At 37.2% G+C, this 16899-nt stretch overlaps 1 protein-coding gene and 1 pseudogene across 1 annotated transcript; both read left to right on the plus strand.

The window, feature by feature from the left end:
* The first annotated feature begins 1789 nt into the window (after positions 1-1789).
* Positions 1790-11312, plus strand: LOC107670417 (protein-cysteine N-palmitoyltransferase HHAT-like protein). The gene is made up of 12 exons (XM_016463019.1): positions 1790-1930; positions 2704-2824; positions 5814-5881; positions 5967-6080; positions 6194-6388; positions 6529-6738; positions 6825-6996; positions 7073-7217; positions 7360-7395; positions 7491-7692; positions 9770-9911; positions 11275-11312. The coding sequence occupies exons 2-12, from the start codon at positions 2719-2721 to the stop codon at positions 11310-11312; spliced, it is 1428 nt and encodes a 475-aa protein (XP_016318505.1). The 5' UTR covers positions 1790-1930; positions 2704-2718.
* LOC107670425 (kelch-like protein 40b) lies at positions 11262-16036 on the plus strand (annotated as a pseudogene).
* Positions 16037-16899: the final 863 nt, after the last annotated feature.

Raw genomic sequence — 16899 nt, forward strand, 5'->3', positions numbered from 1 at the left:
GTTTTTGAAAACCTTTGAAAAAGTACTACCTCGCGAGCAGGGACTTTCTGAGGGGCAATTTTTTACCCGGAACTTTCCTGTGGTGGAAACACACCGAGTACCAGCCCAAAGTCCCTAGTTCCTGGGTAAAGTTCCTGCGGTGGAAACTGGGCTCAAGACAATATTCAAAGCCTCCCCAATTCAGACTATTATAGGCTAGTTTTTAAATGTTTTTATTAACAGAAACCGGGAGCATTGATATATTAATTAACTAATTATTTTTGTGCATTAAGTTTCAAGAACTATGTTCTTAATTAAAAAAAAAAAATAGTGTGTGGGGTATTTAATTTATTAGTATTTTAATAGAAATAAATTTTGATTTCGATATTGATTTGCAAGGGATTTTGTTAGCACTTTATATTAAAGTTTGACTATTTTTTAATATTTAAAAAAAAAAAATTGAATACACTGAAAAACAATTTGGTTTGGAAACAATTTTAAATTGCTAGTAAATTCATTACAAATTGGAAAGTAGCACAATTAATTAAACTTGAAATTTTGACGTAGAAAGGCTTAAATAGTATTTTCTTGTAAAATGCACTCTAATAATCTTTGTTTTATTTACAACTTCAATTTTGTATTTACAACAAATAATTTTTTACAGTGTACTTTTTTGTCATCTTGAGGCCGCCTTTGAAGATCGCTAACACCCCCTAGTGTGCCCCGGCCCTCTTTTTGAGAACCACTATTTTAACAGTTAATGATTTTAATGGTTCTCAGGTCAAAGCTTGTTGATGAGGATTGACCTAGAGGGGCTGATCTATATTCAGACATGCTAATAATATTTAAGCCCGGAATATTAAAGGGGTCATATGATGCGATTTCAATTTTTCCTTTCTGACATTGTTCTGCTGACAAACTAAACTGCTGATCTGTCAGGACTTACTAATTCAAATCATCAAGGCTAAATACAGTATTTCAGGTATTTTTAATATGGTATGCATAGACAGTGGCTTCATTTAGAACTGGACATTTTGCTAATATGAATTGTTTTCTTGTATTTTTGAGGGGTGTTTATTCAGGTTAGAAAATGGTGCCCCAGTCTAAATTGTCATCCAAAAACAGCATTGATCCTGACAGAAACAGGTGTGGTAGAGTGTGAATGTATGCCAGGGCTCCTGGCTTTTCTTAAAGGCTGCTAAAGAGCTAATGGCCTAAAATACATATAATGTACTGATAAGTGGATTCTGTGTTGGCATCTGAGTAACACAACTGCATATTATTACAGTAAAAGCACTTATAAACGATACTGTACCCACAGAGATTTGTCCAAGATCTTTATATAGCTTGTATTATCTCATGGCTTATCTCATAGACTGGACTACCAGTATTATTTAACATGCCTGCTCTCAATGACCCCTGACCTCTCTAAGGGTTTTTTTTTTTTGTATGTGGATAATAGAAAATAGCTGCCTCTCATCTTGGTGACACATGTCTCTTTCGATGCTTTCTCCCCTTTCTCAACCAATGTTTTTTCTTCTAAGTAAGCACATTATACTACTTTCTCAGGTAAGTGTTTTAATTTTTTATATTTTTATTTGATTTTGTTTTATTATTGATTCGTATTTTTACATTTACCCTTTTTGTTCTAACCCTTCTTCTATTTCGTATGTAGCACATTCAGTATGCAAGCAATGGAGTTTCAAGCCTGTTTCTATTGATACAACATGGCACAATGGATCCGCCCCCTATGGGCTGCTTCAGATGAATATAAATACATCTCCCATTCACCTTTAACTGTCCGCAACTGCCCAACAGGCAGTTTGTGCACCCAACTGACACTTTGTAGAAACCTGTTATTTACCTGATCTTTTCTTTACATTATTGCCAGTATTTTAAGTTCAAGTGGATTTTTCAGTATTTGGGTTACGGTGGCATTGCTGTGCTCAAGGTTAGTACAACAGGTGTTTCTAAAATCTGCTTGGCAGCATGATTCGCTAACATTTAAATCAAATATTGATCAAAATAGTTGAACTAATAAGCTGGTAACTTACCTGCATGGTTCCTCTCTCAATAACAAACGTCACAATAATGCAGACCAGATTAGTGTTTGACTACACACCTTTAAATCACCTGAGAAGAGAAACAGACAAAAGAATCATCTGCTGGTTAAAAAAGATAAAAGATTTGGCTGTAATGTAAAAATGATATTTTAGTGTGATGCTTCAGTCAATACAATGAAAGCAGAAAATAGCCCAGCTAAAAATAGCAAGAGCTCACATAGTGTAGATGCTTCCTGCTCACACAATCTAAATCATTGGAAACTTCTGCCCTGCCCACAAAGTTCAAATTGTTTTCAGTTCATCTATTTATTTTTTTTTGTTAGAAAGTGTCAAACATATAATTCCTATTGTAATGACTGGTGCCATTTTTATTAATGCAATTTAACTCTTTATCCAAAGAGGCTTAGAATACATTTACAGCATACATTTTCTCAGTTCCTTTGCTGCCTTGGAAGCGAACCTATGACCTTGGTGTTGCTAGCGCCATGTTCTACAAGTTGAGCTACAGTAACACTACAATATTGCTTTCATCCCATTGTAGTTTATCCATTACCAAGTTGTATTTTTAGCAGGATCCTAATCGTTCATTGGCTGTCTTGATTGAAAAATAATTTAATGACCAAATTTGACACCAGATTTGTATTCATTCAAACTCTCTTAGGTTGTCCTGCACACAATGGGGGTCAAAGCAGCTCTTCCGAGGTACGAGCTCTGCTGTTATAATGTAGTGCTGTGTATGGCAATGCTCTGGGCTGCCAGATGGATATTTGATGTATCCAGCTGTAAGTATAAATCAACACATGCACACTGTTCTGATGTGACCCTGAAATGTTGTCACTGTACAGATAATGTTTCTAGAGTGGTTCCTGTGAGGCTTTTACCATTTTACATCCACTTGAGCTCTTTTTCTCACTCATAAACATCGCATTAGAGCACAAAAATAGTACTACTGTATATTGTATGAGGAAAAAGACAGCGCAGTGATCCGCTAACCTCAGAAAGCTATGCAAAGTACGCAGCAGGGATCATATGTCAGTATTAATACACCAAAGAATGAATGACTGAAACAGAGTGACAGAGAAGAGAAAGAGGTATTATTATGGGTTTGTGACAAAAGCTACCAAATTTGCATTGAATATACAGTAATAATTGAATATACAGTTTTTTTTTGTATTTTATCCATATAATATACACATCTATTAATTAAAATATTTATTGAAGATTTTAAGTTAATATTGAAATAATTTAACAACAGGTTGGAATGTTCACGGTTATGTAAAATATTTCATCTTTTTAAATATATTTTAATTAGTGCTGTCAAACGATTAATCACATCCAAAATAAAAGTTTTTGTTTACATAATATATGTGTGTGTGTGTGCGCTGTGTATATTTATTACGTACATATAAATACACACATACAGTATATATTTCGAAAATATTTACATGTATATATTTATATTCATATAATTTATATTCAATTTAAATTTAAACTTAATTTTTTTTCTTAAATATATTCATGCATGTGAGTCTATTTATATATACCCAATAAATATACACAGTACACACTCATATATTATGTAAATAACAACTTTTATTTTGGATGCGATTAATCACGATTAATCATTTGACAGCACTCATTTTTAGTAAATGCTTTATTTTGTGTTAGTTTATTTTGCAATTATTAATTTGTTTTACATTTTTATGATTTAATTATTAGCTTTCGTTTTCTAATTTCCTCATGAACCCTAGTTTGGGGAACCTGCTTTAAATGAATAAATTTGATCATATTTATTAATGAATAGAGCATTAATTGTCTCATGATTATCTATATCCAGTAAATTCCAACAGAAAAACCTTCAAGACCAGTGTTCAGCCAGGATGGTATTACTCTGGCAGAAAAATGGTGAGATTTTGTCAGTATAATTTCACATTATGGTTATATCTAAAATTGTGGTAATTGACTCTGATCGATCCATATCACACTGTAGGATACGGCTGATGTTGAGTGGATGATGTGGTTCTCTACGTTTCGAGAGCATATCATCTTTGCACTCTCAGGTCATGTGATCTTTGCCAAGAGCCAAGATCTGCTGGCTCTGCAGGTGCCTCTTGAAAGTCCAAACAAATCTATATTATATGTGACTTAATGCTTAATGATATGACTCTATATGGCCTACCTGAGATGCTCATTCTCTCATGTTCTCTCATCCCACAGTACAGATCTCTGGTGTTCATGGTGTATGGTATGCTGGCGGTTTTCACCAGTATGGGCTGGGCCTACGTCATGCTCATCCTCTCTCACTGTGTGCTGCTCTATAGCATCTCTCTGGTCAAGCTCAGGTGGCTCTGCTTCATTGCTGGACTCACTACACTGGCCACTTTTAAAATGGAGCCCTTCATTTCCTGGCAGGTATGTGTCTGACACTCTACATTTTTAAAATTTTTAAAATGCTACAGTAAAACAAAACAACAACAACAACAAAAAACATGATTTTCATATATGTAATAACTATTTATGATTATGTTCATTTGTGATGGCTCATCTTTCAGGCAGGGTTTGTGACTGGCAATTTTGAGCTGCGTCCTCTTCTGTTCTACGGCGGCTGTGGATTCACCATCATGCGCTCTATGAGTTTCGCTCTGGAGAACTGTGAGAAGAAAGATGGAAACTACAGCATTCTGGAGCTTCTCAAGTACAACTTTTACCTTCCCTTCTTTTACTTTGGACCCATCATGACCTTCGACAAGTTCTACATTCAGGTTCGTAACTAAATGAACTGAATGAAATTGTGGTTTGATTATATGGACTGTGATTTTATAGCATTGCCCTCTGACCATATAATCAGGCCAATAACCCCAACCTGACAAGGAAGGATGGAGAGATGTGGAACATTTCCCTTCAGGGCCTGCTACACCTGGGGGTTATTATGATAGTGGCAGCCCTTCTACACTTCATGTACATTCTGACCATACCTAGTGACATGAAGCTCCTTAAAAATATCTCAGACTGGGCCCTTGGTATGTATGCGTTTACTTGTATTCGCTAATCAATGTCAAAAGACTACAATAGTCTTTCTCTTCTTTGACCATGCAGTTGGATTGGCTTATTTAAATCTGGTGTATGATTGGGTGAAAGCAGCAGTGATGTTTGGAGTGATAAACACAATATCAAGACTGGATCATCTGGACCCTCCCAAACCACCAAAATGCATTACAATGCTTTATGTGTTCTCTGAGACGTGAGTGAGCTAATTTGTCATTCTATGTTTTCTTGTTTCTTTATTCTAAAAGTTGTAATAAAATAGATTTTGATGTAATCAGTCAAATTAAACAGTATTGATAATTCTAAAAATAATTTTGGGGAACCTGCTTTAAATGAATAAATTTGATCATATTTATTAATGAATAGAGCATTAATTGTCTCATGATTATCTATATCCAGTAAATTCCAACAGAAAAACCTTCAAGACCAGTGTTCAGCCAGGATGGTATTACTCTGGCAGAAAAATGGTGAGATTTTGTCAGTATAATTTCACATTATGGTTATATCTAAAATTGTGGTAATTGACTCTGATCGATCCATATCACACTGTAGGATACGGCTGATGTTGAGTGGATGATGTGGTTCTCTACGTTTCGAGAGCATATCATCTTTGCACTTCTAATTTCCTCATGAATCCTAGTTTGGGGTACCTGCTTTGAATGAATAAATTTGATCATATTTATTAATGAATAGAGCATTAATTGTCTCATGATTATCTATATCCAGCAAATTCCAACAGAAAAACCTTCAAGACCAGTGTTCAGCCAGGATGGTATTACTCTGGCAGAAAAATGGTGAGATTTTGTCAGTATAATTTCACATTATGGTTATATCTAAAATTGTGGTAATTGACTCTGATCGATCCATATCACACTGTAGGATACGGCTGATGTTGAGTGGATGATGTGGTTCTCTACGTTTCGAGAGCATATCATCTTTGCACTCTCAGGTCATGTGATCTTTGCCAAGATCTGCTCGTTGCTGGCTCTGCAGGTGCCTCTTGAAAGTCCAAACAAATCTATATTATATGTGACTTAATGAATAAAGGTATAACTCTATATGGCCTACCTGAGATGCTCATTCTCTCATGTTCTCTCATCCCACAGTACAGATCTCTGGTGTTCATGGTGTATGGTATGCTGGCGGTTTTCACCAGTATGGGCTGGGCCTACGTCATGCTCATCCTCTCTCACTGTGTGCTGCTCTATAGCATCTCTCTGGTCAAGCTCAGGTGGCTCTGCTTCATTGCTGGACTCACTACACTGGCCACTTTTAAAATGGAGCCCTTCATTTCCTGGCAGGTATGTGTCTGACACTCTACATTTTTAAAATGTAAAAAGTGCTACAGTAAAACAAAACAACAACAACAACAAAAAACATGATTTTCATATATGTAATAACTATTTATGATTATGTTCATTTGTGATGGCTCATCTTTCAGGCAGGGTTTGTGACTGGCAATTTTGAGCTGCGTCCTCTTCTGTTCTACGGCGGCTGTGGATTCACCATCATGCGCTCTATGAGTTTCGCTCTGGAGAACTGTGAGAAGAAAGATGGAAACTACAGCATTCTGGAGCTTCTCAAGTACAACTTTTACCTTCCCTTCTTTTACTTTGGACCCATCATGACCTTCGACAAGTTCTACATTCAGGTTCGTAACTAAATGAACTGAATGAAATTGTGGTTTGATTATATGGACTGTGATTTTATAGCATTGCCCTCTGACCATATAATCAGGCCAATAACCCCAACCTGACAAGGAAGGATGGAGAGATGTGGAACATTTCCCTTCAGGGCCTGCTACACCTGGGGGTTATTATGATAGTGGCAGCCCTTCTACACTTCATGTACATTCTGACCATACCTAGTGACATGAAGCTCCTTAAAAATATCTCAGACTGGGCCCTTGGTATGTATGCGTTTACTTGTATTCGCTAATCAATGTCAAAAGACTACAATAGTCTTTCTCTTCTTTGACCATGCAGTTGGATTGGCTTATTTAAATCTGGTGTATGATTGGGTGAAAGCAGCAGTGATGTTTGGAGTGATAAACACAATATCAAGACTGGATCATCTGGACCCTCCCAAACCACCAAAATGCATTACAATGCTTTATGTGTTCTCTGAGACGTGAGTGAGCTAATTTGTCATTCTATGTTTTCTTGTTTCTTTATTCTAAAAGTTGTAATAAAATAGATTTTGATGTAATCAGTCAAATTAAACAGTATTGATAATTCTAAAAATAATTAAAAAAAAATGTTTTTTTTTACAGACACTTTGATCGAGGAATAAATGATTTTCTCTGCAAGTATGACTGACATGGTTACTTTTATTAGACTTTTAACCAACACAATGCTGTTTCAAGCACTAGTATTTTAACAAAGAATGCTGTCATCTTTACAGGTATGTTTATAACTATCTCGGTGGGAAGCATGACAATGTTTTGGATGAGCTGATAGCCTCTCTGTGCACGTTTGGCATCACAGCGCTCTGGCTGGGACCAGGCTGGGTGGTTTTCATCTGGGCTTTCTTAAACTGCTTTGGCCGTAATTTTGAATTGTGGACCGCCAAGTTCTTCACCATGGAACCTTTTATTTCTATTGAGGTAAGTTAACCTTCAAGACCAGTGTTCAGCCAGGATGGTATTACTCTGGCAGAAAAATGGTGAGATTTTGTCAGTATAATTTCACATTATGGTTATATCTAAAATTGTGGTAATTGACTCTGATCGATCCATATCACACTGTAGGATACGGCTGATGTTGAGTGGATGATGTGGTTCTCTACGTTTCGAGAGCATATCATCTTTGCACTCTCAGGTCATGTGATCTTTGCCAAGATCTGCTCGTTGCTGGCTCTGCAGGTGCCTCTTGAAAGTCCAAACAAATCTATATTATATGTGACTTAATGAATAAAGGTATGACTCTATATGGCCTACCTGAGATGCTCATTCTCTCATGTTCTCTCATCCCACAGTACAGATCTCTGGTGTTCATGGTGTATGGTATGCTGGCGGTTTTCACCAGTATGGGCTGGGCCTACGTCATGCTCATCCTCTCTCACTGTGTGCTGCTCTATAGCATCTCTCTGGTCAAGCTCAGGTGGCTCTGCTTCATTGCTGGACTCACTACACTGGCCACTTTTAAAATGGAGCCCTTCATTTCCTGGCAGGTATGTGTCTGACACTCTACATTTTTAAAATGTAAAAAGTGCTACAGTAAAACAAAACAACAACAACAACAAAAAACATGATTTTCATATATGTAATAACTATTTATGATTATGTTCATTTGTGATGGCTCATCTTTCAGGCAGGGTTTGTGACTGGCAATTTTGAGCTGCGTCCTCTTCTGTTCTACGGCGGCTGTGGATTCACCATCATGCGCTCTATGAGTTTCGCTCTGGAGAACTGTGAGAAGAAAGATGGAAACTACAGCATTCTGGAGCTTCTCAAGTACAACTTTTACCTTCCCTTCTTTTACTTTGGACCCATCATGACCTTCGACAAGTTCTACATTCAGGTTCGTAACTAAATGAACTGAATGAAATTGTGGTTTGATTATATGGACTGTGATTTTATAGCATTGCCCTCTGACCATATAATCAGGCCAATAACCCCAACCTGACAAGGAAGGATGGAGAGATGTGGAACATTTCCCTTCAGGGCCTGCTACACCTGGGGGTTATTATGATAGTGGCAGCCCTTCTACACTTCATGTACATTCTGACCATACCTAGTGACATGAAGCTCCTTAAAAATATCTCAGACTGGGCCCTTGGTATGTATGCGTTTACTTGTATTCGCTAATCAATGTCAAAAGACTACAATAGTCTTTCTCTTCTTTGACCATGCAGTTGGATTGGCTTATTTAAATCTGGTGTATGATTGGGTGAAAGCAGCAGTGATGTTTGGAGTGATAAACACAATATCAAGACTGGATCATCTGGACCCTCCCAAACCACCAAAATGCATTACAATGCTTTATGTGTTCTCTGAGACGTGAGTGAGCTAATTTGTCATTCTATGTTTTCTTGTTTCTTTATTCTAAAAGTTGTAATAAAATAGATTTTGATGTAATCAGTCAAATTAAACAGTATTGATAATTCTAAAAATAATTAAAAAAAAATGTTTTTTTTTACAGACACTTTGATCGAGGAATAAATGATTTTCTCTGCAAGTATGACTGACATGGTTACTTTTATTAGACTTTTAACCAACACAATGCTGTTTCAAGCACTAGTATTTTAACAAAGAATGCTGTCATCTTTACAGGTATGTTTATAACTATCTCGGTGGGAAGCATGACAATGTTTTGGATGAGCTGATAGCCTCTCTGTGCACGTTTGGCATCACAGCGCTCTGGCTGGGACCAGGCTGGGTGGTTTTCATCTGGGCTTTCTTAAACTGCTTTGGCCGTAATTTTGAATTGTGGACCGCCAAGTTCTTCACCATGGAACCTTTTATTTCTATTGAGGTAAGTTAAAGAAAGATGACCAGCAATAATTTGCTGGATTTTCTACTCATGTACTGTAACATGGATGCTCCAGTGCACTCTCTACTGGTTAAATGTTAAATTACTGCTGCTAAAAATGTTCTCTAGAGCGCTCTCTATTGGTTAAATGTCAAATTGCTGGTAATATAATCAATAATCTCATCTAGAAATCTTTCCTTCCACCCACAGATGGCGATATCAGAATCTATGTCACGCAGGATCAGGGCTGTGTTTAATACCTTCAACTTCTGGAAAATTGTCCTTTACAATGTCCTGGCCCTGAACAGTCTTGAATTTGCCAACCTAGTTGCCAAGAGACTGTTACTGAAAGGTGAAGTACTGGTGATATTTGAGCGATTTAAATGCATTTTAAAATCCAGAAGATTTTATGTAATTGTTATTGTAAGGATGTAAGAAGTTGTAAGTAGTTCAAAATTTATATATATATATATATATATATATATATATATATATATATATATGTTCTTTCTGGTTCTTGAGTCTCATTGGCTGAGAGCCTTTTTCAGTGGTGCGATATTCTAGTGAAAACAGAACTCCAACTGTGGTGGCGCTTACTGAACAGCATAGGGCTGTTTCCCCGGTAACCGCTGTAAACAAAACAGCGCTGCTTATAAACACTGCTATATTTTAGGCAGTATACGGAGGTAAGATGAATAAAAAAGGCCATAGAAACTCTTCTGAAGGCAGTTGGTTTCCTTCAGAGATACATTCATATAATTTATTCATACTTTAATTAATATAATTTTCATCAGCGGTTGTAAAACATTCCACTTCCTTCATGTTTTCAAACAAAACGAATGTTGCACGTTGCGTGAGACTTGCTAACTTTGCTTAGGCTAATGCTGGACAGTATTTACACGAGTTCAAATCATATTGCTTTGTAATTTATTATGTTACAAAATGCAGTTCAGCCAGTATATTAAAATATCAGCTTAATTTATGGACCTTGTGCGTCAGACTCAGAAAAACAGGTGCGCAGCCATCTTTAGAATTGTTTTCGAACTTTCGTTTTTGAGGTCGCTTACTGTAGAGTTAACAAAAGTTATCATTTGCCATTGTAATGAACGAAGCGGATGTCATAACAAATGTCAGTAGATGGGGAAGATTTTAAAACGAGCGGTTCATTGGTAAATTCGTAAGACCTTACCTTCACGCTTTGGAAATACAAAAGGAAGAAAGAAGAGTATGAGTGCAGAGCTCAAAAGGGGCGGGGCTACATAGAAGAACTAGCACAATGCTTTGTAATATTTATTTTATTTGGTTGCACTTTATTTCAAGATGACCGTTACATTGTAATGTAACAAGGTATGGAATTAAGTATTTTAAACAATATTACAAGATAATAATCTGTTATGAAATGTCTTTTTTATCAATAATATAGTCTAAAAAATTAATAAGTCAAGAGGGTGATTCATAGTCCCATAAATGTACTATGTAGTGGCCTGTGATCTCATTCAGAAGGCCAGCGTTTCTTCTGACTACTGTCTCGCATGGGGAAGTGTGTCAGCTGTTGCACAGGGCAGGGGGTTGTGTTTCACATGTACAAGTATGGATTCCACATGACCTATAAATAGCCCCCAGTTGGAGTTTGGTTGAAGTATTGGGACAGCTGATGAAGCCTGAAGTCCCGACAGCAAAGCGGAACTGATTCAGCCCTGCCTCTTCTTTTTCAGCCAGTAACAGAAGTTTGGTACAGAGACGGCTGGACTAGCCATTGACTTCATTGTGACCCTCAGGGATACTGCACGAACAATATGGCTCTACCCATAGATCCCATGGAGGAGCCGCGGGTGTACCAGCAAACCCTGCTGCAGGATGGTCTATACGATCTTCTGGAGAGCGATATGATGGTTGATTGTGTGTTGAAGATCAAAGACAAGGAGTTTCCCTGCCACCGGTTGGTCCTGGCTGCTTGCAGCTCGTACTTCAGAGCTTTCTTTAAGTCAGGTGTGGAGGAGAGTACACAAAAAAAGATTGTATTGGAGGATGTGGAGCCTGGAGTCATGGGGATGATCTTGAAGTACCTCTACACCTCAAACATCAATGTGACGGAGCAAAACGTACAAGACATCTTCGCTCTGGCCAACATGCTTCAGATCCCCTCGATTTTCACCGTATGTGTCTCATTCCTGCAAAAGAGGCTGAGTTTGAGCAACTGTTTGGCGATTTTTCGACTAGGCCTGATGCTGGATTGTCCTCGTCTGGCCATATCGGCGAGGAACTTCGCTTGTGAACGCTTCCAGTTAATTGCTCGGGATGAAGAATTCCTGCAGCTGACTCCAAGTGAATTGGCAACCATTATCGCATCGGACTCTTTGAATGTAGAAACGGAGCAAGATGTTTTTGAGGCTTTGATCAAGTGGATTGGACATGACCAAGAGAAGAGGCTGGAGGACCTACCGGGTCTGCTGGATTGTGTCAGATTACGTCTGGTTCCCGAGGACTACTTCACCAAAAACGTGGAGAAACATGAATGGTTGAGCTCAAACCCAGAGATCACCAAGAAACTGCAACTGGTCAAAGACGCCCATGCTGGGAAGCTTCCTGAAGTCAAGAAGAACAAAAGAAAAAAAGAGTGCTGGTCAGGAAGGAAAGAAGGAGGGAGATGAAGAGCAGGAAGAAGAGCAGGAGGAGCTACTTCCAGGAATCTTGAATGACAATCTGCGGTTTGGGATGTTCTTGAGAGACTTAATCTTCTTGATCAATGACACTGCATCGGTAGCTTATGACCCAACGGGAAATGATTGTTATGTGGCGTCACTCTCCACCCAAATTCCCAAAAACCACTGCAGTCTGGTCACAAAGGAAAGTCAGATATTTGTGGCAGGTGGACTCTTTTTTGATGAGCAGAGCAAAGACGAACAGATCTATTCATACTTTTTGCAGGTAAAGGACTACTTTCCTTAATTTACTTGCTTTTCATTCATTATATTCTCAGAGTCATTAATTCTGCACATTGGGAAGTTTATGTAGTGTACATAAATTATAGACAACGTGTTTTTGTCTCTACCCAGCTATATATACTTATTAGATATTAGTGAAAGTAAGATCCCATGGAATCACTGGTTTTCTGTGAAACAGAGTCTGGGCAGGATATTTGGATGGGCTTGTTCCTTATTGTTGAAAAACCATGATATTTAGCATAGTTTTAGCAATGTTTCTAGAATGATAATAATCTGTGCCCAAAGAAATAACCAAACTTGAACTATACCGTAATGTTAAGGGAACTTTTTGCATTTGTTGGGGATGACTTGGCATATTTTCTGTGAAACTGAAAGCACAGGGAAGACATTTCTTTTTTGTGTGTAGTTCAGAATGAGTCATCAATATTTTTTATAATTTGTTTTCACCAGTATTTTATAGACAATGTTTTAAATGTAATGCTTTATTTTTCATTTGAAGTATTCTAAAAGTTTATGTAGTCAGTGTTTAAGAATACAATAACATAGAACCATTTCACGAGTTTGGCTGCCCATCCAGTCTTAATAGTTATTAGTAAACGAGCTTGGCTTGCTGTCCTCAACAGAGGTTCAAACCCGAGGCTCGGCTTGAGCTGCTAGTTTGATTCCCCTATTGTGGTACTACATAAAGGGAGAATAACAGAAATAGAGGTGGAGATGGGGAGGTGGAGGGATGGTGGAATAATTGTCACTGGGACGGCGCAATAACTGCTGCTTATTAGGCTCATAATGATGACTGACAGGAAACGAATGATTAGGCTCCTCCCGAAAACCTACGTTTGGAACTTCATATAATAGAATAGACACTACCATCTCAGAACATTCTGGGAAGGTTAATTTATGGTTCTAAAATAATAAAAGCTAAAAGTAACCATTAGAAAACATTGTCTATAAGTTCTTAGCAGGTTATCACACAAAACACCCTCCCTTTAAATTATCAGCAAATGCTCATGTAGACTGTCCCATATAACACAGTGGATGATATATTGTCATTACGTCTGACAGTTTGACCCTGCAACATCAGACTGGATGGGCATGCCCCCCATACCCTCTCCCCGCTTCCTGTTTGGCATGGGAGAGGCAGAAAACTTCATCTTTGTTATTGGAGGGAAAGAAATGAAGGAAGGGGAATGCATTCTGGACACAGTCATGGTTTATGACAGACAGTAAGTATGTTTACCGATGCCACATTAATTATTTGAGTATCAGCTATACATTTGTCTTTTTTGTTAATTGAATCTTTCCAACAGATACACTATGAAAATGATTTCAAGATTATTGGAAAACATTTGACAAGAAAATACTATTTCAGTCTTTCTACTTCAAAATTTTAATTCAGTGCTTTACTTGCCATTTCTTCTGTAATTATTTGTGAAATTTACTAGCAATTTCTTGACTAGTGAAAATTGTTTCTGCACTCATTTTTTTTTCACTATGTACTTAAATAACCTTGCTTTTTAAGGTATCTTAAATGGGCTGAGTCAGATCCTCTTCCCTACCCAGTATATGGCCATGGAGTAGTGTCTCATAATGAAATGATCTATGTAATTGGAGGAAAGGGACAGAACATGTTTAATAAGCTATTTCTACATTTTGTGTTGGAATATGCATTCAATATTATAGCCAGTAAAAAAGGCTGTCACTGTATCTCACATTTATACACATATTTGTCTTAATTTGTAGAGAGTGTTTGAATAGTGTGTGTGTGTATGACTCTAAAAAGCGTCAGTGGAAGGACCTGGCTCCATTAAATACTGCACGCTCACTCTTTGGGGTCACAATTCACAAAAACAAGATCTACGTGGCAGCTGGTGTGACTGACACTGGCCTCACAGGCAACGCTGAGGTCTATGACATCAAAACCAACAAGCAAGTGTGGCCACATACAGTATATGCTAAACAACCTGCAGCATTACCTAAGGTTTATGGTATGCATTTACTTGTGGGACAAACCTATTATAATTGCATTAGCTTGCAATAAACAATTATTTAACCCCATCACTCTCTATCTTCTAGGTGGTCAGAGTTTGTGGAGTTTCCCCAGGACCGCAGTTCACTTAGCTTGGTCACTGTGGGTGGAGTCCTCTATGCTACAGGTGGATTTGCCATGTTCCCCAAAGAGGACGGCGATGATCTCATGCCACAGATGATGAACGACATCTGGAGGTGAGGCGCCCATTCACTACACCAATCAGTCTTTAAGTGGAACTATGCAAAGGGAAGCATCCACTTAGTAATTGATCAAAGTAATAGTTCATCCAAAAATTTATATTTTCTGAAAATGTACTTACCTTCAGACCATCCGAGATGTATATTGTTTATTCTTTGGAACATTACATTTAGCATTGCATTGCTTGCTCACCGATGGATCCTCTGCAGTCAATGGGTGCCATCAGAATGAGTGTCCAAACAGCTAATAAAAACATCACAATAATCCACAAGTAATCTACACCACTTCATTCCATCAATTAAGATCTTGTGAAGCGAAAAGTTGCATGATTGTAAGAAACAAATCCATCGTTAAGACATTTTTAACTTCAAAAATGCAAATAGCTTTCAGCTAAAATCCAAAAAGCAATATTACCTGAATCAGGAGAGAAATGTGCATGGATCAAGTGCTGTTTACAAGCAAAAACAGTCCAAAACAGTTCTAAACACTTAAAAAACTTCTAAACACTAAAGTGACTTTTTACTGGAGGAAATGTTATTATGGATTGTGAACTTTTGGCCAGAAGTCATGTTGTGTGAATTACTTGTGGATTATTGTGATGTTTTTATCAGCTGTTTGAACTCTCATTCTGACGGCACCCATTCACTACAGAGGCAAAAATCTGTATCTTGGATGGCATGAGGGTCATTAAATCAATCAATAAATAAAAATAAAAAAATCTCAGCATCTGTCCTTAACTGAAATGATACCAATATATTGTGAATCTGACCACATATATGTGATTACAACAATTCAAATGTACATAAATAGGTTAATGTTTGTTCACAGGTATGATGAGGGCGAGAGGAAATGGAACAGCATACTGAGAGAGATTCAATATGCATCTGGTGCAACAGTTCTGGGAGTTCGTCTTAACACTCTTCGGCTCACTAAAATGTGAGACTACACCAGTGAAGTACAAACTCTCTGCTGATTTTGAATCAGTTATTATAGTGTGGGACAAAGTGAAACCAAGTCTGAACCAGCACGAAACATAAGAGGACAGAACATCTATTCTCAAACTCATTCCATGAAAGTGATCAGTTTGATATTCAACACACTTTATGATTTGGAACAGTGAGAACATGCACAGATATTGTGAAAATAAGGCTGTGGAAATGCTGTTTCTGAACAATTTTATTATGGACAGAGCGTCTTGTGTCATGTACTTTTTAAAATGTATTGTTAATGTGACATTTCTGTTGTTCTGAATGAGAAACCTCCCAAAGTAAAGTAAAAACACAAATGCTCGGTGTCACGTTTCATTTAGTTCACTATTGAAATTATTTTATTTTGTTTTATTACAGACAATAAATACTACCCAGTACAATAAATGACATAAAATACAGCCTAATTTTATTAGCACCGCTAGACTCTAGTCCTTGTATTGTTTAGTATCCTGCTGACAGAACCAGCATGACTGCCAAATGCATGTACACAAACTTAACTAAGACATATAGAATTAAATCGTAGGAACAGTCACACTCATGATTGGTTTAATACATTGAAAGTATGGGTAAGTTTAAGTATTACATGTTATGTACGTGTTTAGAAAAAAAAATGTTTGAATTTGGTTTCAAAATGTCTTTTCAAGATTGTGAGTGGTTTCTTTAAAATCTTAAACAGACAATAAGAAAAACTACCCAAACTCTGAAGTGCAAATCATCTTTTCGCTATCACTTATTATTTATTACAAAGGATAGCACACACCAGAACAAACTAAAATAACAGACAAATCCTTCTTAATATAAATCTTACTTTCTTTCCAAAATCACTTAAATATACATATTTAAAAAAAAAAAACATCCCAAATCTTTCTCAATAAGCAGCAAACTAGGAATACATGCTAGTTAAAGTATGCAAAATACAAAAAAGAAGTTTCAAAGACGTCCACCTTTTACTCTCCCTCACAACATGTAAGAGAAACATGTTCTTTCAGATGCACGAAATCAAATCATTCAGCTCTTCAATGGGCTTTTACTTAGATGGAGGTTTATTTACCTCTGTGCAATTTCACTTCACATAAAATATAAGATTTTAACAAAGAAAGAAAGCAAGAGAAATTAAGAAAAAATGGGCATAACAAAAAGCCTTCAGCAGTATGTTTTTTTAACAAAACTTGTGTTGTA

The sequence above is a fragment of the Sinocyclocheilus anshuiensis genome, unplaced genomic scaffold, assembly GCF_001515605.1.
Source record: "Sinocyclocheilus anshuiensis isolate Anshui unplaced genomic scaffold, SAMN03320099.WGS_v1.1 scaffold1177, whole genome shotgun sequence".
Lineage (NCBI taxonomy): Eukaryota > Metazoa > Chordata > Actinopteri > Cypriniformes > Cyprinidae > Sinocyclocheilus > Sinocyclocheilus anshuiensis.

Coding starts and splice junctions, on each gene's coding strand:
- LOC107670417 (XM_016463019.1), top strand. CDS start 2,719: ATGGGGGTCAAAGCAGCTCTTCCGAGGTACGAGCTCTGCTGTTATAAT. Junction 2,825..5,813: donor GATATTTGATGTATCCAGCT/GTAAGTATAAAT, acceptor ATCTATATCCAG/CAAATTCCAACAGAAAAACC. Junction 6,389..6,528: donor AGCCCTTCATTTCCTGGCAG/GTATGTGTCTGA, acceptor CTCATCTTTCAG/GCAGGGTTTGTGACTGGCAA.